The sequence below is a fragment of the Dunckerocampus dactyliophorus genome, chromosome 2 (assembly GCF_027744805.1).
Source record: "Dunckerocampus dactyliophorus isolate RoL2022-P2 chromosome 2, RoL_Ddac_1.1, whole genome shotgun sequence".
NCBI lineage: Eukaryota > Metazoa > Chordata > Actinopteri > Syngnathiformes > Syngnathidae > Dunckerocampus > Dunckerocampus dactyliophorus.
Window position 1 is genome coordinate 50,586,196 of NC_072820.1, and position 27,769 is coordinate 50,613,964.

Sequence of the window (27,769 nt, forward strand, 5' to 3'; positions counted from 1 at the left end):
AGTAGGGGTAGTAGTGGTTGTCGTACTAGTAGTAGTGCCACTACTAGTAATAGTAGTAGAGGTAGTAGTATTGGTAGTATTAGTGGTAGTGCGAATAGTATTACTGGTAGTGGTAGCAGTAGTGGTTGTGGTAGTGCTAATAGTATTACTGGTAGTGGTAGTAGTAGTGGTTGTGGTAGAGCTAATAGTATTACTAGTAGTAGTGGTAGTAGTATTAGTGGTTGTGGTACAGCTAATAGTGTTACTAGTATTAGTAGTGGTAGTGCTAATAGCAGTACTAGTACTAGTATTAGAAGTATTCCAAAAGCCTTGGAGGTGAAGGTGAAGGTGAAGGTGAAGTGTTTTTATTTAGAAGAATCACGTTGAAGATTCCAAATGTGGTACAGTGGGCGGATACAACATCACACAGAGTACATAAAGTATCTTCCTAGAGTACATACTGTATAGAGTACAGTGTTCCCCACAGGACTGCAATGTATTTGTGGTGTAATCATGTCATGAAGCTGTTGGAGAGAAGGAATAACAAGTGAGTAAAAACATGAAAAGCAAAAGAAACCAAGTGTCTTTGTGGTGCTGATTGGCAGCCAGTCCCGTTATAATGTGTTGACAAACAAGTACTAGTGCACTGTAGGTACTGCATGTATGGGGAACACTGTAGTTGTACTGCATGTACTGTACATGTACAGTCATCCCTCGCTTTTTCTAAAATTCATTCAGAAATTATTGCAGTAAAAAAAACAACAAACTGTACTCATTCTTGGCCGAAATGAAGCATTTCCAAGCATAAAAATGGCAACATGAACTCAAATAGAAAAATGAGGCAGCATTGTATTGTAGTACTCCACATTAGCCACTAGGTGTCAGCCATTGTTGGATCAGACAGACGCTAGACTCCTCACTGAGGTTCCCTTGGGAACACATTTACTGCGACACTGCTCCAGCAGCAGCTTTATTTCCATCTCACTTGGCTTATTTACTCTTATTCTGTCTACTAGATTGCGTAATACGAGTGTAAAGCCACCATTACAACACACGGGTGTATGGTAACGCCGCAAGTACGCTGACAGAAGGAAACAAGGAACTGCTAACATGTGAGGCTATATTGTCTTATTTATGTCTATTATGTCTTATTTTCTCTTATTATGTGTACTATATTGGGAAATAGGAGTGTAAAGGTGACTATGGGGGTGTTATTTCACGTCTAGAGGACTCTAATAATGTTAAAAACCATATTTAGGTCAAACAGCTTTTCTTTGTATAATGTCTTATTTTCTCTTATGTGTACTATATTGGGTAATAGGAGTGTAAAGGTGACTATAGGGGTGTTATTTCATGTCTAGAGGGCTCTAATAGTGTTAAAAACCATATTTAGGTCATAAACAGCTCTTCTTTGTCTTATATGTCTTATTTTCTCTTATCGTGTCTACTGTGCTGGGTACTACTAATGTCTAATCGTGTTCAAGTGTATTTAGAAGGTGGTAAACAGGGTTTCTATGCCATAACTACAAAAATACTCCATTGAGTAATATTGATTTCTACTTCAGGGAAATTAGCCTCATCATTACCGTCGGTCCTGGAACCAATTAACCACCGTAAACGAGGGGTGACTGTGTGTACATAAACAAGTTTAAGTGTTTATTGTCTTGGTGTTTGTAAAGCTGGTGTGTAGTATTTTGTGTAGAAATGAACTACTGGAAGGAGTACAGTGACTGTGTCAATATAACGTATGGATATGGAGTGAAGGTTGCTCCACGATTGCCAACATCAGTCACGGTTTACGTATGCATCCAACGTAGCCCACATGAGTAGACAGTACGAGTAGGAGGAGGAGGAGGAGGAGGAGGTGGTGGAGGAGGTGGTGGCGGCGGCACAGTAGGAGGCGGTGGGGGGCGATCGATTCCCTGTAACGGACCCAAACGGAGCGCGGGTTAAGGAAGCACTGATTGATTCCATAGAAATGCAGTGAAAAGAAGGAGCCTGTCACCCTTGCGCCTGCTATTCCGCATGCTCCAGCCCTCCCGATGCAGTTGGAGTTGGGCTTTCTTCGCCACAACGCCGGCCTTTTCACCTCCTGTACAACACATCACACATTATTACTCTCTGTGTGTTCTTTCCACCTTCTTTCCTACCGCACTCTAAACACGTTACCTACCTGCACCTTAAAAGCCTTCCATGGCCCTCGGATGTGGTGCACACTTAGACTCTTGGGGACCTTTCATCTTTTTTATAAATGGAATATGCTTGTACTTACAGCATAGAAAACCTGTTTTTTTAGCATTATTAGAGCCCTCTAGACATGAAATAACACCCCTGTAGTCACCTTTACACTCCTATTACCCAATATAGTAGACATCATAGGAGAAAATAAGACGTAAATAAGACATTACATAAGACGTTAGCATTGACAGGCTACTTGGTGTCTCACTGTCTCATCAGTGTGATGCTCCTGACACCGAGTGGCCAGCAGAGTACTACTGTAATGATGCCATGAAAACTGGCACCCTCCAACCTGCTAACCATGCTAACTAGACAAGGAGAAAGTTGAAATAGTTGGAAAATGGAAGAATAAGTGAAAATATTAAGATGGAAAAGAAGGTGTATTCTTAGAGAATGAACTCCTAACGTCATGCGGAATGTCATTTTAGTAGCATAGAGTTGACACATGAAACACAAAAAGTTATTTTATTGGTAATATGAGGAAAAACTGAACAAAATAAAGTTGAGATTTTGGGAAAATTAGTTTGGAGAAAAGTTTTATTACGGCAATAAAGTCCAAATATTATGAAAAGAACATTCATGAAGAAAGTTGAAATGTTTGGAGCATTTAAAAAAAACAGAACAAATTGGACATTTGATGTGAATCGTGGTTTTCCACCTCCTGCACGTGACAGAGCTGACATGAAATAGAAGGTGTTAGCACGTCCACGTGCCAAAGTTGCATCCTTTCTTTTTTCACTGTGTGGCCCCCTGGGAAAAAAACCCTTTGATCCTCCTGAAACCCCTGAGCGAGGATGCCAAGTAAATAGCGCGGGTGTACCCCCCCCCCATTGCTTCACTCATTTGCTTTGCTTGTTGGAAAGTGCCTTTGAGTTTTGAGAAAAGCACTTCTAAATACAAGTATTGCTGGGGGGGGCAGTTGCTCTATTCTGAACTTAAATGTTAATTTCACATGAAAACAACAAACCTGCAACAGCATCTGTTATTTATGCATCGTTTTTAGCACCGAATGAAGCGAACGACAACAAATATGTGGGGAAAAGGGTTGCACACCCCCCCTAAGAAATTGAATCATTTGCAGAAGGATATCGTCTTACCCAGGCAGCGGGGGGATAAGGGGGATGCGGCGGTCTCCACGCGGTGCGGGCGTCTGCGAACCGCAGGGCGGACAGCAGCAACAGCAGCTGTGCACACAGCAGCACCCGGGGGTCCATGTCTGCCTCGGTCTTCCTCACGACGGCTGACGGGTAACTAGCACGTCCTCACGCACTGCGGACGTTTCATAGCAGCTTCTTTGTTTACACAAAGTCCCAGACATGCAAAATGCCGTCTTCCTTTTGGCTCCCGGAGAGACCCCGCCTGCTTACACAACTTCCCTTCGGAATCTCCGCTGGAATCAGAGAATGCACGTCTTCAAACTCACTTCTTTCCTGTGGTGTTATCATCGGCACCAGAACTGTGAGCCCAAGTCAGCCTTTCAGCTTTTATTTCCACGTGTTTTCATCACACAACTTAGAACTTTGGAGGACAGGTGTGTCCTCTAATCAGCCAACAGCACTCAATGTCTCAATGTCGCTTTCAGATTGGCAGGAGTTTGTTTGATAAGTTGTTTCAGCGTCGTGGCCTCATTCAACAACTGATCAACGTTGTTTCAATGACTGCATTTAGAGGTGAAAACAACATCAAAACCAGAGAGCTGTCTGCAGGTGACACAAACGTTGCCGATGCAACAAGCATTGTGGGGGCCCAAAGTGCGGCCATGTTCTAAAAATAAAATTTAACAAGCAAAAAAAAAAACCCAAAAAACAACAGAAGAAAAAGCTGAAAAATCCACACGTAATCTGAAGAGAGAAATTTTTAATATTATGAGGAAAAGTACCGTCATATTTGTAGCGTAATGTTGAAATATTAAGGAAAAAAGATTAAAAAAAGGGGGGAAAAAAACTTATTTTTGGAAAATAAGGGTGCAAGAAAAGTTTTGCGAAGCGAGTCAAATTTATGAAAAAGTTACAAAAAGAAAGTTGGAAAATTTAAAACAGCAGAAATGGAAAAAAAAAAACAAGCTGTAATTTTACCGGAATAAAGTCAATATCAAGAGACAAAAGTCCTAATTTTAAAGAGAATAATGTTTTTATATCATGAGAGAAAATAACATCATTTTAGTCGCATAAAGTTGAAATATTCAAGGAAAAAGGCTTTTATTTAAAAGCCATGATATTATGAGAAATAAAACAATGAATGCTGTTCTAATTTTTGGAAAATTTGGTTGCACAAAAACTGATACTGAGAATAATGTCAAACTAGTTAGAATTGCCAGGAGAACATTTACAGGAAGAAAGTTGAAATAGTTTGAAAATTTAAAAAAACAACAAAACAAAACAGCAGCAGACATGGAAAAAAACCAGCTGTAATTTTACCAGAATAAAGTGAAAATATTAGGAGGAAATCTAACAAGAAAAAGGCCAAACTTGATGAGAATGTTGAATTCTCAGGAAAAATAACATTTGAGTAGCTGTCACGAGGTTCTCCTGCTGGACCCCCAGCCCGGTGAGGAGAAGCAACGCGTCACAAAGATAACTTCTTGTGCTGCTGGGCAGTCAATAAAATGTGGACAAAAGTGCAAAAATAGGAAAAAAAATAACATTTCCAGCCACTTGGTTGGGAAAGGCCTCTTATATAACCCAAGCCCCTCCCGCCAGGCACGGAAAAAACCCTTAATGAATCAATTAGTACAAATAACACAAATCACATGATTGTAACACTGCAAGCACAGATTTAAAACATGTAAGGCAAATACATCCAACCAAATATCAGTGTTACAAAACCAATAAACGTGTATTTTGCCGTTTAATAAATGAATTAGAAAAATCCACTCGCTTCCGGGAGTGACGTCAGAGTAGTGCACCGATTAGGAGGAAGTCTTTTAAGGTGTCGACGGGTACTACGTTTGACTCCAAATGGCGCGAACAGGCTATGGTGAGTTTGAATGGTGGCGTTACTTTGTTGAAAGCACAAATGAGTGCCATGGATGGAATGTGAGACGGCCTGGAACACCGAGTGTGAACCCTCGGTGTGCCGCCGCGTCCATACACTGAATGCGGGAAGCGGAGTGGAGGTGTGTGGCTGTCACTCGCCACCAATGACGCTAGCACAAAGTTGAAATACTCAAGCATAAAGGCTTTTTTTAAAAGGTTGTAATTTTAGGAGAAAACAAACAAAACAAATAAAGTTGTAATTTTGTGGAAAATGATCATTAATTCCACATGAAAACATGTCAAACTTGTAAGAGCGTTTATGATCTGTGCATTGTTTTTAGCATCTCAACGGCGGAAAGGACAGCACGTGTGGGAAAGAGTCAAGGGTGCGCATTTGGATCTTAATGAGATTTTAAGTAGAGTTACAATATGCAAAAACAAGAAGGGGGAGTGAGACAAAAAACATTTGCAACAAATTGAGCTCTATCAGTGTGGAAAAGGTTCTAAAGCCATTTCTAAAGCTTTGGGACTCCAGCCAACCACATTGAGAGCCATTATCCACAAATGGTCAAAACATGGAACAGTGGTGAACCTTCCCAGGAGTGGCCGTCCAACCAAAATGACCCAAAGAGCGCAGCCATGACTCATCCGAGAGGTCACAAAAGACCCCACAACAGCAGGCCTTTGGGAAAATACTCTGGTCTGACGAGACAAAAGTTGAACTTTTTAGAAGGTGTGTGTCCCATTACATCTGGGTTTCAGAAAAAGAACATCATAGCAACAGTAAAATATGGTGGTGGTAGTGTGATGGTCTGGGGCTGTTTTGCTGCTTCAGGACCTGGAAGACTTGCTGTGATAAATGGAAGCATCTGTTGGTGCAGCAGGACAATGATCCAAAACACACCAGCAAGTCCACCTCTGAATGGATGAAGACTTTGGAGTGGTCTAGTCCAAGTCCTGACCTGAATCCTATTGAGATGCTGTGGCATGACCTTCAAAGGGAAAAGCCTCCAATGTGGCTGGAAGAGACTCATTGCAAGTTGACTGCAGTTGTTGCTGCTAAGGGGGGGCCAACCACTTATTAGATTTAGGGGGCCATCACTTTTTCACACAGGGCCATGTAGCTTTGGATGTTTTTGTACCTTCATAATAAAAGTTTCATTTTAAAAGTGCATATAAAGTGTTGAGTTGTGTTTTCATTGACTACTATTTACATTTGTATGATGATATCAAACATTTATGCCAAGAAAAAAAAGCAATCAGGCAAACACTTTCACACCATGTATATCATACACACTGACCCTCTACTTTACAGCTGCCCCCGCCCCCCCCGGCTTTGTTTGATATTTTTGTTAAGGGCCATTTACTCATCTGTTAGGTTTTTAGGAACACAAATGTTCATTTAATAAGAAAATAAACAAATGGGACTAAAAAGTGAATTACTCCTTAACGAGGAGCCTGTATTAACATTTTTTTAAAACTCCGAAAGGTGTTGGTACATTAGCAGCCCTCCCCACGTGAAAGTAGTAGGAAAGATTGATTGATTGATTGATTCAAGTTTAACGATACTATCAACACAAAGTGTCATGTAAGTGTCTGGACCTTAATATGTGAAGTTATTAATGACAAAACCTGTTTCAAGGGAGTGTAATCTATCAATTTAATTAGGGAGTAGAGCTTGTAGGATAGAAACTGTGATCTACTTTACCGGGAAAAATTCCCTACTCTTTTCGAACAGAGAAGTACGGTAGGTTCTTTAGTGTTCAAATGGTGTGGCTTTTCTTTATACGGGACGGCGGCTTAGTCTCCTCTGTAAGACTAGATACTGAATAAAATGGCCTGCCAAAGGGCCTGTTTCCATTATCTAAAACCTAATAAAAAGATTTATTTCTTTAAGAAACTCTATGATGCATGATCGCGGAACTTGGCTGAACAAGGTTTTCAGATCAGGTACATTATAAAAATTGACACGGATGTGAGCAAACTCAATGCATTCAAGAAGGATATGTTTAACTGAGAGTGTACTATTACATGATGTACAACGGGGAGGGTTTTCTGCTGCAAGTAAATAGGAGTGTGATAAGCGAGAATGACCAATTCGAATACGAGTTAGCACAGCGTCTTCCCGTCGCTTAGCTAACGGGATTGTAGTATGTGGTTCGATTATAGGCTGATGTTGGTAGAGTTTGTTACCGGGATTTAAATCCCATGACGTTTGCCACTTTATTTTGATGTATTCATTCATCTTTGGTTTGAAGTCTGTATAGGGTATCTTCATTTCTGTTACAGCCATATTAAGTGCCTCTTTTGCTAACATATCAGCTTTTTCATTCCCTTTGATACCTACATGGCTCGGTATCCAAACAAAAACTACCAGTTTAGATAATACACCGACTTTGTATAATGATTCTAGTAAGTGTACAATATAGGGATGTTTAAGATCTCTACACTGTAAAGCCACTAGACTAGATAGAGTCTGTGAAAATAACAAATTGTTTTCCATCAGTGTTTTGTATTTTACCCAAAGCCATTTTCAAAGCCAACAAGTCGGCAGTGTATATGGAAGCACTGTCTGGTAATCTAACCTGTTCTTTTATTGTGCCACTCATACAGGCTGATCCTACTTTATTGTGATCTTTTGATCCATCTGTATAGATAGCATGGTAGTTCCTATATTTGTGTCTTATTTCTCCAAATCTATCCAGGTAGACCAGATCACTTGTAACGCCCTTTTTGAATGTTGCTAATGTCAAGTCTATTAAAGGTTCGCTGATCACCCAAGGAGGAATATTGGGTACTAAGGATGGAGAAATATCAGTGGTACCAAGAACTTGCATTAGAGCTTCTCGAACACGAAAGCCAAACGGTTTGATGGAAGATGGTTTAAAATGGTCGTAAAAAAGACGGTATTGTGGTCTGAGAGTATGTTCATACGTTGGATTTAATGGGTTATTCTTTAATTTGATTGCATAGTTAAGAGATAGTTTTTGATATCTTAAATGCAGTGGAGGCTCATTTGCCTCCACATACAAGCTTTCCATTGGAGAAGTACGAAACGCTCCAAGGCAAATTCTAAGTCCTTGATTTTGTATTGGGTTTAACTTATCAAGGTAGGACTTTCGAGCAGAGCTATAAACTGCACAGCCATAATCAAGTTTTGATCTGACTAAAGACCTAGAGAGACGTAGCAGGACAATGCGATCCGCACCCCAATCCATTTTAGATACTACCTTGAAAAGGTTTAAGGCTTTATGGCATTTTTGTCTCACATGATCAATATGAGCCTTAAAGGTTAGCTTGTTATCAAATACCAGGCCAAGATATTCTGTTTGTTGAGTAACCGGGATGACAGAACCATTTATTTTAACTTCCGGGTCAGGGTGTAAAGACCTTTTATTGCAGAAGTGAATGCATACTGTCTTTGTTCTTGAGAAGCGAAAACCATTTTCATCAGTCTCCTTTTCGATTCTATTTAGGCAGTTCTGTAAAATTGTTTCTATGGTCGGCATATTCTCCGAAGAGCAAGATATACAAAAGTCGTCCACAAACAATGATCTGTCGAACCGAGGAGTGACAACATCCACAATGTTGTTGATCTTTAACAAAAACAAAGTATGCTACCCTGAGGAACTCCCATTTCTTGATTGTATAATTTTGAGAGGCTTGATCCAAGGCGAACTCGGAACACTCTATTACTGAGGAAGTTTTTAATGAAAGTCGGCAGTCTGCCTCTTAACCCAACATTATGAAGATCTCTCAGAATACCATACTTCCAGGTGGTGTCATACGCCTTCTCAAGATCAAAGAAGACAGACATCACATGATGACCTCGAATAGTGCCATTACGAAGAAAAGTCTCTAGTCGAATAAGCTGATCAACAGTACTTCGATTTTGTCGAAAGCCACTCTGAAATTTGGTTAGTAATCTTTTCCTTTCTAAAAACCAAACCAACCGAGTATTGATCATTCTCTCCATTGTCTTGCAGAGGCAGCTGGTCAAAGAGAGAGGCCGATAATTTGTTGGTTTTGATGCATCTTTTCCAGGCTTTGGGATTGGAATAATGAAACGGGAAAAACACCCGTTCTCCAAATTCTATTAAAAATATCCAATACAACTGAAAGGGACACATCAAGTAAATGCTTTAAAAACTGATAATGAATATCATCTCGACCAGTTGCCGTATCGTGAGATTTCTTGATTGAATCTCTCAATTCGGCAATGCTAAATGGGACGTTGTAATCGTCCTCATTGTTTGACAGAAAATGAAGATCCTGACTTTCAGCTTCATCCTTATAAATTCTAAATGTTGGGAAATAGTGGTCAGTTGATGAGTTATGTTCAAATTCCTGTGCTAGCAAATTCACAATGTCGGGCCTTTCTGTACATTTATTTCCATCTGCTTTTGTTAAGTAGGAAACAGAATTACTTATGTACTTTCCACTTATTTTTCTAATCATTTCCCATACTTTGTGAATAGACGTATGAATATTCAATTTAGAAATATATTCTGCCAAGACTGTCTTTTTGCTTTTTTAATGATGTTGCGAGCTTTAGCGCGTATCTGCTTATATTTTTGTAAATTATCATTATTCGGGTGTTTTTTAAATGTCCTCAGTGCTTTTTTACGTTTTTTTACAGCTTCCTTGCATTCAGTATTAAAGCAAGGATTGTGTCTACGAGGGGAAGAACTTGATTTTGGTATTGTGCTAGTAGCTATGTTACGTAATGAATGAGAAAGAAAGTTAAGTGGATCTTCTGCATCTCTGAGTTTGTCATGATTTATATTTAGTGAACATTGTTCTGAAAAAGCATTCCAGTTGGCTCGGTGGAGTTGCCAATTTGGAATTCTTTCTCCTGGTAAACACTTTACTAGTTTCATAAAAATAGGAAAGTGATCACTGCCACATTGATCGCTATGTACACGCCACTGAAAATCCATAAAAATTGTTGGAGAGCAAATAGATAAATCGATAGCCGTCATTGAGCCAGAGGTCGGGTGGAGGTTAGTAGCAGACTTATCGTTCAAAAGGCATAAATCTAAATGTTCAATCGTCCGTTCAACAATATTACCAAATCTGTTTACATTTTGACTACCCCAGAGGGGATTGTGGGCATTAAAATCGCCAACGAATGAAAAGGGTTCTGAAAGCTGGTCAACCAGACTATCCATTTCTGTTTGAGAGAGTTGAAATCTGGGTGGAACATACACTGAACATATAGTAAAGGTGCAATGCAGTGTTACCTTAGCTGGGATAGCTTGGAGGTTGCTTTGGAAGTAGTAGGAAAGAGAAGAGGAACACACAGGAAGTGCTGCACAGAATCAAAGTGAAACATGGAATCTTGAGCATCTTTATTCCTTGTGTCGTCATGGCGGGTGCTTTGCATCGTCACCACCAAGTGGAATCAGGTGGTTGTCGTTCTCCGGCAGTGATTGATCGCCAACGTTTCTCACGCTTGATATCGTGTGTGTTCTTCATGAGCATGCCAGGCTTGGGGTCACTTAGGGTCAGGCTGGGGGTGTCCAAAGGTTTTTAGAGCGAGGGCCACAGAGTGAAAAATGAACTTTGATATTGTGTGAAGATGTAAGATAGTATAGATTTCCATTTGTCATGAAGGTGAAAATGCTTATTAATACATGTTCTCCCTAAATTCCACTTTCTTTTGCTCGTTTTTCCATTTCGTTTGTTTTATACATTTTCCTTGTATTCTTATTAACATTTTCCAACCTAATTTTACTAAATTTGCAACTTCATTCTTTGTTTGTCATAATATTACAATTTTAGAAAATAACATCTTTCTTCTTTAATATTTCATCTTTTTGTTTTATCATTAAGACTTTACTCTCATAAAATTGACTTTTCCCCATAAGATGGTAATATTTCTGGTAATATTATGACTTGATTCTCATAAAATGACTGCTGTTTTTTCCATTTTTGCTGATGTTTTCTTGTCTAATTGTATTTTTAGAACGTGCTGTGGGCCAATAAAAAACAAAACAAAACAAAAAACAGCCCCAGGCAGCAAATGGCCCCTCTTTGGACACCCCTGGCCTAGGGTTAGGATTAGGGCCAGGACCAGGACCAGGGCCTAGGGTTAGGATTAGGGCCAGGGCCAGGGCCAAACTTGACCTTTTTAAAAATGAAATGGTTGAAGTCAACATTTAGTGAAAGATGCGTGTGTGTGTAAAAACAGGAGCATACTGTATCTGTGTATGCAACAATATGTCTTGCATAATGACATTGTGGACTTGGACATGAAACACTTGCAAAAAGCTCAAAGCTTTCTTGAACGTGAACCCTACAGGACGTCTATTCCTTCATGATAGTGAAACTAGTGCACGGCTCCAAGTGCAAGCTTTTCCTAACCCTGACTAGCGTTGTTAGTGGAGCCGCTAGTACACAATGCACTACAGCACAGCAGTGATGGGCTGTGCCCCACCAAGAGGAGGTGTTGCGTGGAGAAAAGCACCACTTTAGTACACCACCGATGCATTCAACAGTCTGTTTAGTTCATTTGAAACCCAAATAGTCTTTGAAAATGATTTTAAACTTGAGATAGTTTCCTTTTGGAACAGCCACCCGTTCCAAACACAAGTACAAAAAGTTGACTGCAGCGCATTCGTCTTTGCAGAAAGACTTGCATTATGATCTTCTACCACCAGGGGGCCCAACACCGTCCAGCACAATGCCCCATTCATTCAGGGAACAATTCTTTCAAAGTTGTGTTTTGAGCATGCAGCTTTTTACTTTGAACTTTTTAGTGGGGATTCACATCAACGTTACTTCCTGTTGACGTTTGGCCGTACAGTCGAACCTCCGTTAGCATCATGAGCGCATTTCCAAACACCGCAAATCCAATTCATCTGGTCCAAAAGTGTTAACGCAAAATACTTTATAGTTTTACAATTGGACCTTTACATGCAGAAGACGTTTTAAAAAGGAATAAATGTCACTTTTACCTTCATTGATGACGTGATTGGTGACAAAGACGGCGGTGCGGCAGCGAGATCCACTCGGACGCCACCTTTCTGCTCTTTCAATTCAATTCAAAGTTTCTCTCCTCCTGTAGCAAAATCAGGGGTGTCCAAAGTGCCCCCGGGGGCCACTTGCAGCAGTTTTTTTAATTGGCCTCCAGCACATTCTAAAAATATCATTTTTAGTTAAATCTGAGTTTTAACGTCTTTTTGCGTGAGAGGCAAAAAGAGGTGATGATGCACCTGCACACTAAAAGAGGTGACTGTTGGAGCAGTTTTTAGCCTTAAAAACGGCCGCAAGATGGCAGGAGTGCTTTGGATGAGAGCTCGTGTGGATCTTTTCCGTGTGGTAACACACTCGACAGCAAGGAGGAAGTGGAAGAGCGTGGAGGAGTGTAGCGTGCAGAAGGTTATGCAATGTAGGTTGTTTACATATTTCAGCTGTAAATGTTTGTGCCAAAGTGAAAGTTATGCTTGAAATGTATCTTTTCACTAAAAGCTGGCTTTCTCACTGTTTTAGTCAGGAACTGATATTTCCCTGAAACGTACCAATGTTCTACTGCTGATTACTAAAGAACAGAAAAAGGTAGAAACAAACTTTTTTTCCTGATGAAAGACGGGAGTGTAATGTTTGTTTTGGTAGGTTCCATGTTTATAAAACCATACAACACAATAATCTGTGGGCCTTGAAAGATCAGTCCAGATGATCTAAAATGGCTGCTACTGAAGGGGTTGTCTTTTCATTTAAACTTCATTTTAGTAGCAAGTTGAAATGTTAAAGAAAAAAATCTTTTTTTAAGCTGTTATGAGAAACCAAAAAAAAAGTGGAGGAAAAGTTGCAGTATTACAGGAATAAAGTCAAAATATAAATGGAATAATAATAATTACAAAAACAAAATTGACATGGAGGTAAAGTTGGAATAAAAAAATCAGCAGAAGAGGACAAAAAGTTGTAATTTTACAAGGAAAAAGTCAAAATGTTGAGAGGAAAAAGCCACAATTGTATATATAAATAATAAACTCGTTATAATATTACGAATAAACTTAATGAGAAAAATATCATTTTAGTAGCATCTGACCTACGTCACTAAGCGGAAAGGCAGCTTTTCCTTGAACTCTAACTTCTTAGCATATCAAGAAGTTGCAGCCTTTTAGATTTCCACTCTGTGGCTGGAAAAGGTTTGGACACCCCTGATCAAAACGCCTTGCAACTTTTGAGTGTCTCTGAGGATGACCAGAAAGGCAAAAAAACCCTGTGCTGTAGCTGTGTTAGCTAGTAGCAAAGAACTACAGTTAACCACTGATGACATCACAGACAGGCGTCAGAGCTGACTTCCACTTCCTGTATGCTAATAAGATGCTAACAAGGACGTTTTGTGATTAAGAACACAGTTGGACTCACGCAGTGAAGACGCGCGCCATATTGTATGCTAACCAAGGGAAAATGTTCGATGTAAACCAAAACAAACGCGCACCGGGTTGTATGCTAACTGAGGTTCCAGTGGCCTCGTCAGGAAACCAGCAACGCCACCACAGCTGAGCAGATGGATTGCAGTTTGCAGGATGATGTGGTGTTGACTTTCACTTTTGTGGTCATGTGACTTGGTTGGTTGCACCCAAAAGACCTTCAACCTCCTCACACATTCTCGGGCTCAGTTACTCACACACACACACACACACCTGCATGTTTGGCAGATCGAAGCTTCAAGGACGAAAGCGTGACGAGGTTACTTGGGGGCGGCACCTACAGTGGAACAGCTTCTCCAATATGGAGGCTGGTGATGCTTGCTGGATGTCAATCATTTGTTGGAAAAGTCAGTGACGTTGAAAGGGGATGAACAAGAGTCGCCTACACGTCTCACTCATCCTCACGCAAGTAACAGTCTTTCATGGAGGCGTGGGGGCTGCTGAGGACGGCCGGGAGGGTTACCATATGTGGGATTCACAGTGAGTCATTTTAATCACGCCGACTCCGCCACCGAGTCGCCGGTAGTTCATTCCTCCGTACAACCTGCAAACACGCACACGAGTCAAAATACACCAAAGCAGGAATGGTGCACTTCCATGGGTGGATATCATCGTATCTTTCTGTAATGGTTCATATCCCAGTATTTCACTCCAGCTTTTCAATGATAAAAACATAATTTATGGGCCTGCAAAGCAAAGCAACCCATCGTATTATTCTTCATACTTGTTATTTTGGGCCAACAAAGCACAGTGCAGATACCAAACTTATTACTCCTCATACTTGTTACGGGTCTGTAAAGCACAAATGCCCATTGTATTACTATTACTATTACTATTATTACCATTGTACTCACGCTAGTTATTATGGGCCTGCAAAGCACAGCAGCCTGTTCTATTATCATTTGATCTTATTCTGCGGCAACTACTGAAGGACAAACAGTGTGAAGAACCCCCCCATGTTAGGTCAAAGGAAAGGGTCTTGATCGCAGGTAGTGTGCTAATATTTATACTGTGTAACCGTGGCGACGTAATTGCCGAACAAAGCTGAAAAGGGTCCACTTGATGAAGAACCCCTTCTTCAGCCCAACACACGTTACCGGTCCTGATGAGGGGAACGTGTGCTATTTGTAGTTTGTAACATTTTGTGTAAGCGTGGGGACGTAAAGTGATGAACAAAGTTGAAAAGTTGATGAGGAAGCCTTCGGGCCGCAGCGCACATGCAGTCTAGCGTGCCAGCCCCTCACACTGCAGGACAGTGAAGTGTGGGCAGGAAGAGGGGCACCTACCTCCAAGTGTTGGCATCAGGGTCATAAACTTCTATCGTTTTCAAATACGTCGTCCCATCAAATCCTCCCACTGCCATCAACTGACCGTTCACCACCGCCAAGCCCACCTGCAGGTGCACATCAAGCCTGCACATGAACATCACGACCACACCAACGTGATGTCAGATGGAACCTGAGCCGTACCCCGCTCCGTCTGGACGTCATCGCTACGACAGGAGACCACTGATTGGTCCTGGGATTGTAACGCTCCGCACTGCTCAGCTCCGTGGTGTCGTCTCGGCCTCCGACGGAGTAGATCATGTCCTGGTAGACGGCGCAGCCCAGGTGTTTCCGCCGGGTTCCCATGGGTGACACCGTGTGCCAGCGGTTCTCCTGAGGATTGTAGCGCTCCACTGGAGGACACACAGGAGACAGGAGGAATATTCTCCATACGTTCCACGGAATGACTGACAGCAACATTTGATACATTTATACTTGTAGCTTTCAGTGTCACCGTGGCGACATCATGAATACACAAAGATGACAACAGGCCACTTTATTAGGAACCCCCACACATGGAAAAGTCTGGATGCACATGAAGTTTGTGGCAACATGAACTTTATTACCTGTATTGAGTGGCGACGTTCCATCGGACCCTCCGACAGCGTACAGGAACCCTCCTAGCACAGCCACAGCCACGCCCAGTCGCCTGGTGCTCATGGAGGCCACGCGAGTCCATTTGTTCTCCTTGGGATCGTACCTGCACACCACGAGGGTTTCACACTCAAGACCGTATGGCGAGCCACAAATGCAAGAACAGGCAATACTGGTACCTTTCCACAATGTTTAGACAGGAAACCCCATCTTGTCCTCCCACAGCGTACAAATAACCACCAAGAACGGCCACGCCTACGCTGGTACGACACGTGCTCGTCGGGGCCACGTCGCTGCTCCACTGGTTAGTCTTTGGATCGTATCTACAAACACCAGAAGGGATGCACACATCTCATTTGCTGTCACACTTAAATACCAAAATACAATCCTCATCAAAAGCTTCAAGAGCAGTTGAAGAACAGCAAGAATGTGTATTTTGCACTGTTGGATCTTAAGGAGGTTCTCAGTAGCGAGAAGTAGCATTAAAGTGGAATAGGCTGTTCATCAGCTGATCAATAGTTGAAGACAAAATGTTGGTCAAAATGTGGATTGAATGTGAATGCAGAGGATCCCACTGGCTGTCCGTCAAGACACAGGACCACCCACGGCCCCAATGAATGTTGTTACTGGTGCCGTCTGCCAGAGAAGAACCAACGTCTTCAAAGGCCAGGTCTCCTTCAAGGTTTGGACTTTGCAGGAGAGCACCGAACACTGGACATTGAAAGGTGGAAGAAAGTTTTATTCTCCCTTGACGGTCCTGATGGCTTCCAACGTTACTGGCATGACAAGGAGATCCCACCTGAGATGTTGCGCAGGGGCGTCAAAGGGAAGCCTGCTATGTGGAGATGTTGCAGGGGGGGTCCCCTCATGACTGAAGGCCCTCATCTGGGTGGTAATGACTGGACCATCCTGTGTGTTCCCCTCATCTCAATCCAATGGAGAACATTTGGGGATGGATTTACAAAAATGGACATCAGTTCCAGACAGTGGATGCCCTCCATGAAGCCATCTTCACCACCTGGAAACACTGGCATCAAGCACGCCCAAATCCATTTTTCCCCCTTATTAACAAGAATGGCACAGCTACTCACTCCTTTTTATACATTTTACTTCTATTTTGTGGTCTGAAACTTTTGATCAGCTGATGAACAGCCAATTTCCTTGCAATAAATTGTTTACTCTAAACATTTTGTGTCACTTTTTGCATTTTGAAGCTCTACTTAGAACCTCCTTAAGATCCAACAGTGCAAAGTCTACATTCTTCTCTAAAAATGGTGATCAGGCTGTATGCACTGTACGTCCTTCAACATGTGCGGCCTTTCAGTTAAGGCGGGTTGGTGGTTATTTGGCAACCCCTAGTGGCAACCCCAATAATTCAGCGAATGCAGCTTGTCGTGACAGTTGGGCACCAAGCTTCTTGTGAGAGAATACTTCCTAACACGCCATGTCTCCGAACACGCCGTGTCTGGATTGAAAAATGTGCAGTCTAGCTTGGAGATTGTAGCTGCTGCGTCAGCCAAGGGCTAACTAAATACTCACCACATCTTGATGTAATCCAGCCGTGTCCAAAGTGTGGCCCACGGCACATTCCAAAAATAGAATTTAACAAAAAACCTACTTAAAAAAAAATAGCAACACAAATGGACAAATCTGCAGAAATTGTACAAGAATAAAGCCAAAATATTAAGAGAAAAAAGTTGTAATCTACTGAGAAAAAGTTGTAATTTTACGACAATAACAATGTGATATTATGCGGAAAAATACTGAAATTTTAGTAGGATAAAAAAAAGTCGTAATATGAAAAACAATACGATGAATACATTTTTTGAAAAATTTGGTTGCAAAAAAAGTACAAGATAAAGTCAAAATATCGTGGGAATAAAATCATAGTTATGAGAAGAACATTTGCAAAAAGAAAGTTGAGGTAGTTGGACAAAAACAACAGAAATGGGAAAAAAAACCCTGTATTTTTAAAAGAACAAAATTAAAGTCGGATTCTAATGATAAAATAGCCCAACTTTTTCGAGAATAACCTTACAACACAATACAATACAATAATATTGTGAGGGGAAAAGTCATTCTAGCAGCAAAGAATTGAAATATGCTAGAAACATTCATCCATCCATTTTTTACGCCGCTTCTCCTAATTAGGGTTGCGGGGGCATGCTGGAGCCTATCCCAGCTGACTTCAGGCGACAGGCGGGGTACACCCTGGACTGGTCGCCAGCCAATCGCAGGGCACATATTGACAAACTATGCTAGAAATATAATATATAGAAATATAATACATAGAAATATGTGAATTTATTAAGAGTGTGAATATAATGAGAAACACACAAAACTAAGTCAAGTTAGTCAAATTAGTTTGGGGAAAAAAGTTGTAATATTATGAGAATAAAGTCATAATATTACAAAAAGAAAATTGATGAAGACTATTTGAGGAGAATATTGAAAAATAGCAAAAGTGGGGGAAAGAAAGGAGAAAGGATGAAATGGATACTAAAAGTAGAGTGTGACTTCTTAGCATGTTGCTTTGCTAAATACCAAAGTGGCAAAGTTGCATCCTAACATTCTTTTACTATGTGGCCCCCGCTCGGAAACAAGAGGGAGGGGCCCTGTGGCTCTGGCTCCTTCTCTTGTGGATTTAATGCTGTTTTGTACCAATTAGAATTGCGGTGACGTCATGACGCAAGGGATGGACTGACTGCAGTGAAGCCCACCTGTCCTGTGTGGCAAACAAGGCCAGGGTATAGTTTTGCACACCTTTCTACAGAGTTGAGGTAGGAGGAGCCGTCATGGCCCCCCACAGCGTAAAGCAAGTCATCCAGGACGCTGACGCCGACTCCGCAGCGGCGTTTGCTCATGGATGCGACCATGCGCCACTCGTTGGTCTGGGGATCGTAGCGTTCCACGCTGGATATGGCGTCCCCACTGCACCACCCGCCAACTGAGAGATGGGAGATGGGAGATGGTTATCATGGACCAGAAGGAACGGGGAATGTCACAAGCAGAGCACATTACCACTAATAGGAACATACCAAGATATTTTTACACAAACAGTGAGAACCGTGAAGGCCAATCGTCTTACTCGGCTCCAACAACACTTTTTTTTGACAAAGTTGAACTTTGAATTGCGACAAACAGTCATGAACTTGCTCAGTCTGTTCTTTTTAACCACTGCTGGTAACATCTGCTATTTTTTGGATTAAAAATGGCCCGCATTCCATTGGGACTGACTGACCCGCAAAGAGAACTTCTCCACAGCGGATGGGCTTCCTAGGCCGGGTCCTTGGGCCCTGCATCAGGGGTCTCTCCTGCGGCAGCAGCAAGTAGTTCTTGGCCTCGTCTACCAGGTCTCTGACGAGACAAAGGGCGGCGTTAGGATACTAACCCGTAGGGTGGGATGTGGAGAGTCGAGTTGAATTTCCGGTGCGGCTTATCTCTTTTTCGTCTTTCAATTTCACGGGTGCGGCTTACATACCGGCGTCTTCTATAGTCCGGAAATTCCGGTAATTTTATTCAGTGAATAACTTCCTGAAATGTAGCGTCCTCGCACGTCACTACTCCACACTGAAAGCACACCAGCCTGCAGAGAACGAGTGCTTTTACCTGCACTCCTCATCACTCTTGATGAGAGGGTCCGACCCCACGGTGCCCACCAGGAACTTGGGGCTGAGGAGGGGCAGCCTGACGTGTTGGAGAACCTACAATGACAAACATTTCCACAGGGCTTGCATGCTATGTGACATGTTCAAATGATTTAGAAACGAAGGAAGGATGAAAGTGGGGGGGTGCACACACGTGTGAGCGGCCATTGTCTTCCATGCCGGAACAAACCTGGGGTAGCTGCGGTCTGCGTTCCTGGATGCTGTACTTCACCCACGCCATCACCGCGTTAAAAACCTGCTCCTCGCTTCTCACGTTGAGTTCGTCGCTGGAAATGATGTCAATCAGCTGGTTGGCAGGCAGCAGCATGAACTCTTCGCTTTCCATGACCTGACGGGACAAGATGGCAGACAGCTCCACTTTCATTTCAATACGTCCCAAAAAGACCAAACGTTGTTATTAAAGCACTTTAAGCAGCGCTTTCATTTTTAAACTCATCCATCCCAGCCTGGTATCAGCCTACCTTCAGTAGCGCCCATTTGAACTCCTCTTTCACGGCACTCACGCCATTGTGTTGTCTGGTTTTATACACAGGGAACCTGCCAAAACAAACATTACACTCCCATCTCTCATCAGGGAAAAAAAGTTAGTTTCTACCTTTTTGCGTTCTTTAGTAATCAGCAGTAAAACATAGGTACGTTTCAGGGAAATATCTGTTCCTGACTAAAAAAGGGAAAGATACATTTCAAGCATATCTTTCACTTTGAGGCAAAGATTTTTTTTTGCTTTTTGTGACATCTCAAATATGTAAACAACCACACCAACATGAAAACCATCTAAATCATTGATTTACAAATAAAACACCATCGACTACTTACAGTTTCACATTTGGAACTAACCCGTGTGTGCGCGTTCAAACACGCCTCCACGCGCTTCCACTTCCTGCTTCCTGTCCAGAGTGTTCTTACATGCAAATGATCCGTGGCGCACTCTCATCAAGTGCACTTCCGCCACCTTGAGGCCGTTTTTATGGCTTCAACCTGCTCTAAAAGTGACATCTTTCAGTGTGCAGTTGCATCATCGCCTCTTTTGGCATCTCAAAAATCATCAAAAAAACGTAACAGACGTAAAAACGGTATTCATTTTAGGGCGTGCATGCTGGTATGTTACTTATCCACATCTTCCACGTGTTTCCCCCCATATTGTTCCTTCAATGCGGGGGTCGCCAACACATCGATCGCGACCCACCTGTCAATCTTTGGGACTTCGCAAGTCGATGGTGGTAATGTCAGGAAAAACGAAACCAAACGTATCATCCAATCAGATGACATCAGTGCCCTCCAGGCCCGGAGAGACCAACAGGCATGCATTTTCACACCTTCAAAATTAAGGCACGAATGTAAAAATATCTTCAACACATAGACCAGCCCCTCCCTCCTCAACCACCATCACTAGCCCACAAAGACACCCTGACAATGACCCACACGAGTAGGGGTGCCCAAAGTAAACCAGGGTTTACTGCAGGGTTGTCCAAAGTGTGCCCCGGGGGCCATTGGCAGCCCGCGGCTGCGATTTTATCGGCCCACAGCACAGTCTAAAAATGTAATTTAACAAGGAAACTGAAAAAAAAAACAGCAGCAAAAACGGGAATATCAATCAATCGTCCAAATATGAAGAGAAGAGTTGGAATCTAGCAAGCAAAAAAGCCATCATTTGACAAGAATGAAGTCTTAGTACGAGGAAAAATGTCATTTTAGTGGCATGAAGTTAGGGTGGGGGGAATGTATGACATGAGAATAAAGTGAAAATATCAGGAGATGAAAATATACAAGAAGAAAGTTGAAATATGCGGAAAATTCTGAAAAAAAAAAATCTACAGCAGAAATTTGACCAGAGTCAAGTCCAAATATGAAGAGAAAAAAAAAATTCTACTGGGAAAAAAATCCATGAGAATAAACTTGTAATATGAGGAAAATATCATTTTAGTAACAATGTTGAATTAAAGAAAAAATACATTCTTTTTTTTTAAAGATAAAAAAAAAATATTACGGAAATAAAGTTCTAATTAAAAGAAGAAATATTGCAAAAGGAAAGCTGAAATGAAATAGTTGGAAAAAAAAAAAAACAGCTGTCATTTTACGGGAATAAAGTCGAAATATTAAAGAAAAAAGCCATAATGGAATGAAGAGCAAAAGCCGCAACTGTACAAGAATAAACTTTTTTTCACAATGTGGCCCTCGCTGGAAGGTTTGGACACCCCGGCTTTGCTGTATTGGAACATTTGACTGCCAGACGTTGGCAGCTTTTCTTTCATTTTTACAAATCATTCAAGCTTTTCACACAAAAGCAAAGCGGTTTTATGTTTTGCGTGTTTTGTTCCCTACTGCACCCAAAGTTGCACGGTGTACCATTGCCATGGCGGGCCCTCAAAATCTTCATTTAGCTTTGCTGGGGGGGGGGAAGCCATGTCAATCATTGACTGATCTCAGGGCCTAATAATAATCATCATCATAATCATAATAATCATAATAACTCATTCAATGCCAGACGTATTTCAAGGTTTATTTTCAAGCCAAACACCCAATCCCAAAGACTTTTACTTTTCTTTTTGCTTGAGAGGCAAAAAGAGGTGACTTTTCAAGCAGTTGTAAGCCATAAAAATGTCCACAAGGTGGCAGGAGTGCCTTTGATAAGATCTCGACATGCACATCTTGCATGTTTTAACACACTCGACAGCAAGGAGGAAGTGAGAGAGCGAGGAGTGTAGCGTGCATAAGGTTACGCACTGTAGGGACATTTTAACACACGCATACTTCAGTTCCAGATGTGGAAAATGTAAATAGTTGGTGGTGTTATATTTGTAAATAAATTGCTATTGTGATGTTTGTGTTGTTTATGTTGGTATAGTTGTTTAGATATTTGAGATGTCACTAAAGCAAAAAATATTTGTGTCAAAGTGAAAGTTGCGCTTGAAATGCATCTTTTCACAAAAAGCTGCTTTTATTCAGGAACTGATATTTTCCTGAAACGTACCTATGTTCCACTGCTGATTACTAAAGAACGCAAAAAGGTAGAAACACACTTTTTTTTCCTGATAAAAGGCAGGAGTGTAATGTTTCGTGTGGTAGGGTCCATGTTTATAAAACCATACAACACGATAATCTGTATGCCTTGAAAGATCATCCAAATGGTCTAAAGTGGCCACTACTGAAGGGGTTGAATGAGTTCATTAGAACATGAGGAGGAAGAAAATGAGAACTGGGTGCGCAATTTTGGACTTGTATTGGATTTCCTAATTGACAGTGAATTAGAAACACACATACTGGCTAAAATAAGAAGGTCCATTTGATTTCAAGCGTATGTTATGCAAGCATGGAGGAGCTCGTCTGGTTAAGACCATCGTCTTACCTCCTGAAAGTTGTGTTGGGTGAATTTATCGGCAATGCGGAGCAGCTCGCGGCAGGAGTGGGTGTCAGCAAAGGCCCTGATGCCCAGACAGTTGGAAGGGTCTAGCTGCCTCTTGAGGAACTCACAGCAGGCCTCCTGGATTTCAGCGAGCTGGAGCAGACAGGCTGCGGGCAGCAGAGTCTGAACATTCCCTTCCTCTACGGTCACCTGCGAGCAAGAGGCTACATTTCATTCATTTCCCACGTTGGAATCAAACATAACTAGGGTGCATTGGTAGCGGCTAGTTCCATGCAAAACCCCAACTCCATTTGGGAAATGTGTCACCTGTTATTGTTGCTATTCATTTATGATGCATTGAAACAAATCTTCTCATGGCTTCGGTTTTTAATGAACTGTGGACATAGTGATGATTGCTATGCATGAATTATTGATGAATTATTATTTTGGGAGTGATCCGGATCACCGTCTGGATGCAGGATGCATGTTTTAAAGGATTCTTTAGCATTGCCAGATGGGAACATTGTCAGCATATGCTAGGTGTCAGCATGCTAGTGTGCTAAGTGGAGTATACTACCATTTTTTTGCGATTTTTATGAATATGAACTTAAGCAGACACTTAGTGCTATGTGTTAGCATGCTAACATAATGATACTAACATCTGTAGTATTTTCAGAGGTAGGCAATTATGCAAAAACACTCGGTATTAGCATGTTAGCATTGTTAACATTCTGTAAATCAGGGGTGTCAAACTGGTGCCATGGAGGGCCGAGACGCTGCAGGTTTTCTTTCCAGCCAGTCACTAAAGCATGTGATTTTAATGATCAACACCTTCAGTTTGAGGGAAGGAGCTCATCAATTAAATCACCTGCTGAAGAAACTGCTTGGAGAGAAAACCTGCAGCGTCTTGGCCCTCCAGTTTGAGGGAGAGTTTGACACATGTGCTTTAAATCATTCAAATCCTTCCATGTAGGACTAACATTGTAAAATTGTACCACATTTCATTTCATTTAAAAACTGTAATTTCAATAAAATACAAATTAATACAAAAAGTATGGAATACATTTTTCTGTAATGTTGCACCCCTAATAATAGTAATAATGGTATATAAATATAATTAAATATTACATATTATGTATTAAAAACCTTAGAAATGTTACCTAAATCCAATTTTTTTGTAGCGTAACAAAAAAATGATTCATACTTCTCCAAAACATATAATGGAAACTGTGTTACCTGTGACGTGTAGGCAAAGTCAATCAACAGCTCCATTGCTCTTTCATCAATGTCTCGAATGACCACTTCCGTTTGCCGGCTTTCTGCAAGCTCCCCAGTAAACATCGCCCTGCAAAGAAGATTCCATAAACTGCTGCGCATTTAACTCAGGCAACGTCTCCGATACCTGAAATACGGGCTGCAGGCGGACAGGATGACACGGTGGGCATAGATCTTCTTGGCGCCCACCACCAGCACCACGTCACAGAGCTCACGGTGCTTCCTCAGCAGGTTGATGACTTCCAGGGTCTGCCGAGGGTGTTTGTCTGAGACGTACGGCATGCGCGCAGGCTGGGGTACCCCTTCAGGGAGCTTATTGGGGTCCCCCAGGGTACAGCGGCTAGTGATGTCCATTCCTGTGGCGTCTTGGCGTGCGCTGGTGGCCCTTGATGTAAACCACACACGTGGTGAGTGCCCGTACGCTCCATCGTCATCCTTTTACTTTATTCGTCACTGCTTCTTAAGGAAGCGAGTCAAAAACTTCCAAGCTAACAAGATTGGCTCCAACATGCAAGGTGGTCATGTGCAGCATGTTGCAGCAAAAAGCAATGGATACAATTAGACCTCACATTTTCTTTCTAAACATCAGAATATCTTTGTAACTGTTTTTTTTTTGGGGGGGGGGGGGGGTTATTAGAAAAAAATGTGATGTATATTTTTACCTCTAAAAAAACTTCTTTTTTTTTTAAACACTTTATATTTTGATTTTTTCTACACATAAAAATACACATCACATTTTATTTTTCATTCTAAAAAAACTTGTTTTAGAAATAAAATGTGATGTATTTTTTTGTATGAAAATAAGTGATGATTTTTTTATTTTTATTTAAAGGCACCTAGAAACATCACCTTTTTTTCAATAATTGTTTTAAATAAAAAATGTGCCACTTTTCATTTCTTTTTAAAAAAAGTTTAAGAAAGAAAAACTAAAATGTGATGTACAATTTTACATAAAACATAAAAATATAAATATAAAATAAAAACATCACATTTTTTAAATGTTTTTTTAGAAATAAAAATAAAATGTATTATTTTTATTTAGAAAAAACATTTTATTTATTTTTTTATAAATAAAATGTGAGATGTATTTTTATTTTTAAAAAGCAAGTTTTGGTGTATATTTTTATTTCTAAAAAAATAAATGTTTTTTAAGAAATTAAAAATGTATATTATTATCTTTAAAAAATTTAATGTGATGTATATTTTATTTTTTTATTTCTAAAAAAACGAAGTGACGTGAAAACTAAAGTCCAACGTATCACAGGAACATGACAAAACACACAAAAAGCGAGGGTCCTGCGAGTGGGCAGTAAGGTGTCTTCCTTCAGTACGTCTAATCTAACGTCACACCTCAGGAAGAATAACTTTTATGTTGCATGTTTTAGTCGTGTTTACTTGTGAGCTCACATTCAAATGGATGAGTACTTATAAGTACTTGTCTGAAGGGGCACGCCGCTGTAAAAAGTTAGTATGGGTTACACTGGAAAGCATCATCATGCCTACCTGCGCATCAGCTTTGTGTCCATGCAAAGTACAACAGTGTTTGGTAGCACGCCTTCAATTTAATCTGGACAAAAAAAAGACATCAGATCACAGGACTGCGTGTTTTATTTCACAAGTGCTCAAAAAGTGACGTCCATGAGTGTGCAGTTACGTCATCACCTCTTTCTGCTCCAGAAAACCATAATATCGTTTATCGCCAATAATTTGTGGGACGATTATCGTCCAGCAGCATTTGTTATGGTGACAGGCCTACATGTAAAGATTGTGGGTGATGGGCAAAATAAGAAAAAAAACATTTAAAAAATGTTCCTTTAAAGACGTAAATAGTAGTGATGGAAATTTCAGCTCCCAAGCGGCTCCTCAGATTTTTTGTTGTCTTAAATTAATTTATTACCAAATTATGTGTATTATAAAATATGTTATCATGTTATATTAGAAATAAAATACAAAAACCAAGCCATCTCAATAGACAAATTAAGTCAAAGTAGATCGAATCTCTTCATGCAAATTTGTCACGAACAAATCGGTTCTAAGAACACCAAAGCGTGTGCCCCTCCCCCTGCTCAGTGTGGGCACGGAGACGCTGCCACACATCCCGAACGATGACATTCGCCTTTATCAGGGGGAAAAAAAAGACGAGGGAAAAACTAAATCGGCTCCCAATTGGCTCCTGTTTTTCATTTCAAAGAACCGTCTCTTAAAGCCGATTCGTTCGCGACCGACACATCACCAATGAATGGGCCTGTGGTGTGGAGTTATTTTGAGGGGTACGGTAAATTGACACCGTCATTCAAGCTGTACACTGACTACTTTACACTGTACCAAAGTGGTTTCCTGTTGGCTGCTACAAGGAGTGGTTTCAGCAAACAGGAACCCCCCAGCATAGCATGTTATAATAGCCTTACGGAACACAGGCTACTCTATTTGATGGCACATCAAAAGCACGATGACGGAAGCCACCTTGCGTGTTGAGTAGCCGAGTGACACACAGAGGCTAGGCTAGCAGGTCCCCACATCGACTCATTTCACCAAAACCAACCGCAATTTATGACAAGACTCATTTGGTGCGTTTAGAACAATGGCAACACGTTCATGGGCACGTGCACTCGCAAATGCCACTGCGTAATGCCTTTGAAGAGGGCGGCAATGATTTCAAAATAAATACAAAAAATCACAAGCTAAGTTGATCCGTTTTGAACAGCAAGCGACGCTAAATCTTCATGAAAATGCCGAGTGCTCACACGGCAGAGAATGTAAATGTATGTAGATTGTTTTTACCTCATACTTCCATCCGGCAAACCACAGCCATGACAAATGTTTACAAGTTTAATGGTTGGAGACGCAGCTTTTCTTCATCGATGTCTTGTGCGCATGTCAAATGCCATGTACAGCTTCCGGATAGGATCTTTCAAAATAAGGGTATGACATTACGTCATCGAGTTAAAGAGGTTCGCAACTTTTTTTTCAGTGAAGTACCCCCGGTGGGATATTTCTTCAGCCTTAAGTACCCCCTAACCAGAAAAAAATCATTTTCAAAACACAACGCTGTAGCATGTACTGCTGTGGGTACGTTTCATTGACTAAATATGCGCTAGAATACCTTCAGCTTTTATTCAGAATAAGCTACTAATCACAGGTAACTGACACGACTTCCTTCTCATTTACGGCGCTTTTACACAGCCGGAAGCTGAACGTACACGGAGTTCCGTGGGGAAGCGTTGAGTGGGTTGTTCCATTGCGCCAAACTGGACGGTCATTGGATAAATGCTGGGCTTTGTCCCGCCCATCGGAGGCTCGGCGGCTCTGGGGGGTCAATGGAGCTGTGGGCTGGGCCGGACGCTCGGTGTCTGCATGATGATTGGACGAGCTGTCTGCGGCGGAATCCCCTTTTGATTGACAGTGAAAAGAGCGAATCAGCGATCTTCAAGTAAAATCTTCCACCGGACCATTTTCCATGTTTTTCCATCCGTTGTTTTGAATTGATCCGGAGACTTTACCGACTCCAGCGACTTTACGTTTGTTAAAAAGCACCTTCTCAATCATCAACAACATTGTACTGTACTGATATTGTGTCCAATGACTGAGCATTAGCAGCACACTAGCTAGTCATCAGTAAAACATACGTACACTATAGCCATCTAAGTTATCTTATGTATTGTGTAAAACTAAGACCGGAACATCAAATGAAAAGCACTAAATGAATACACAGCCACCATCCACCAGTAAGGTCACCAAATCTTACCTTTATGCATTCCCACATGGCATCAGCATTTGGGAGCAAATATGAGGTGAAAGAAAAATGCTAAAAATACAGTAGTAGTAGTCCATCTGCGCAGCGGGACAAAGTTAGATGGTGCGTTCAAGGACTGTCCAACAAAGTGGGAAAGTCGCCGCTCACATTAAACATGCAAAAACTTTGGGTTTTCTG

General features: G+C 41.3%; 1 protein-coding gene across 1 annotated transcript; it reads right to left on the bottom strand.

Annotated features, from left to right (window-relative positions):
- Positions 1 to 322: 322 nt before the first annotated feature.
- klhl20 (kelch-like family member 20) lies at positions 323 to 27,708 on the bottom strand. Its single transcript, XM_054766605.1, has 17 exons — positions 27,584 to 27,708; positions 26,620 to 27,227; positions 25,342 to 25,405; positions 23,966 to 24,223; positions 23,800 to 23,908; positions 22,567 to 22,773; positions 19,390 to 19,548; positions 19,162 to 19,256; positions 18,794 to 18,909; positions 18,316 to 18,499; positions 15,732 to 15,875; positions 15,525 to 15,658; positions 15,103 to 15,311; positions 14,920 to 15,026; positions 3,315 to 14,177; positions 1,985 to 2,071; positions 323 to 1,901 (listed from the first exon to the last, which is right to left on the bottom strand). The coding sequence occupies exons 3-15, from the start codon at positions 25,362 to 25,364 to the stop codon at positions 14,093 to 14,095; spliced, it is 1,830 nt and encodes a 609-aa protein (XP_054622580.1). The 5' UTR covers positions 25,365 to 25,405; positions 26,620 to 27,227; positions 27,584 to 27,708; the 3' UTR covers positions 323 to 1,901; positions 1,985 to 2,071; positions 3,315 to 14,092.
- Between the last annotated feature and the right edge of the window lie 61 nt (positions 27,709 to 27,769).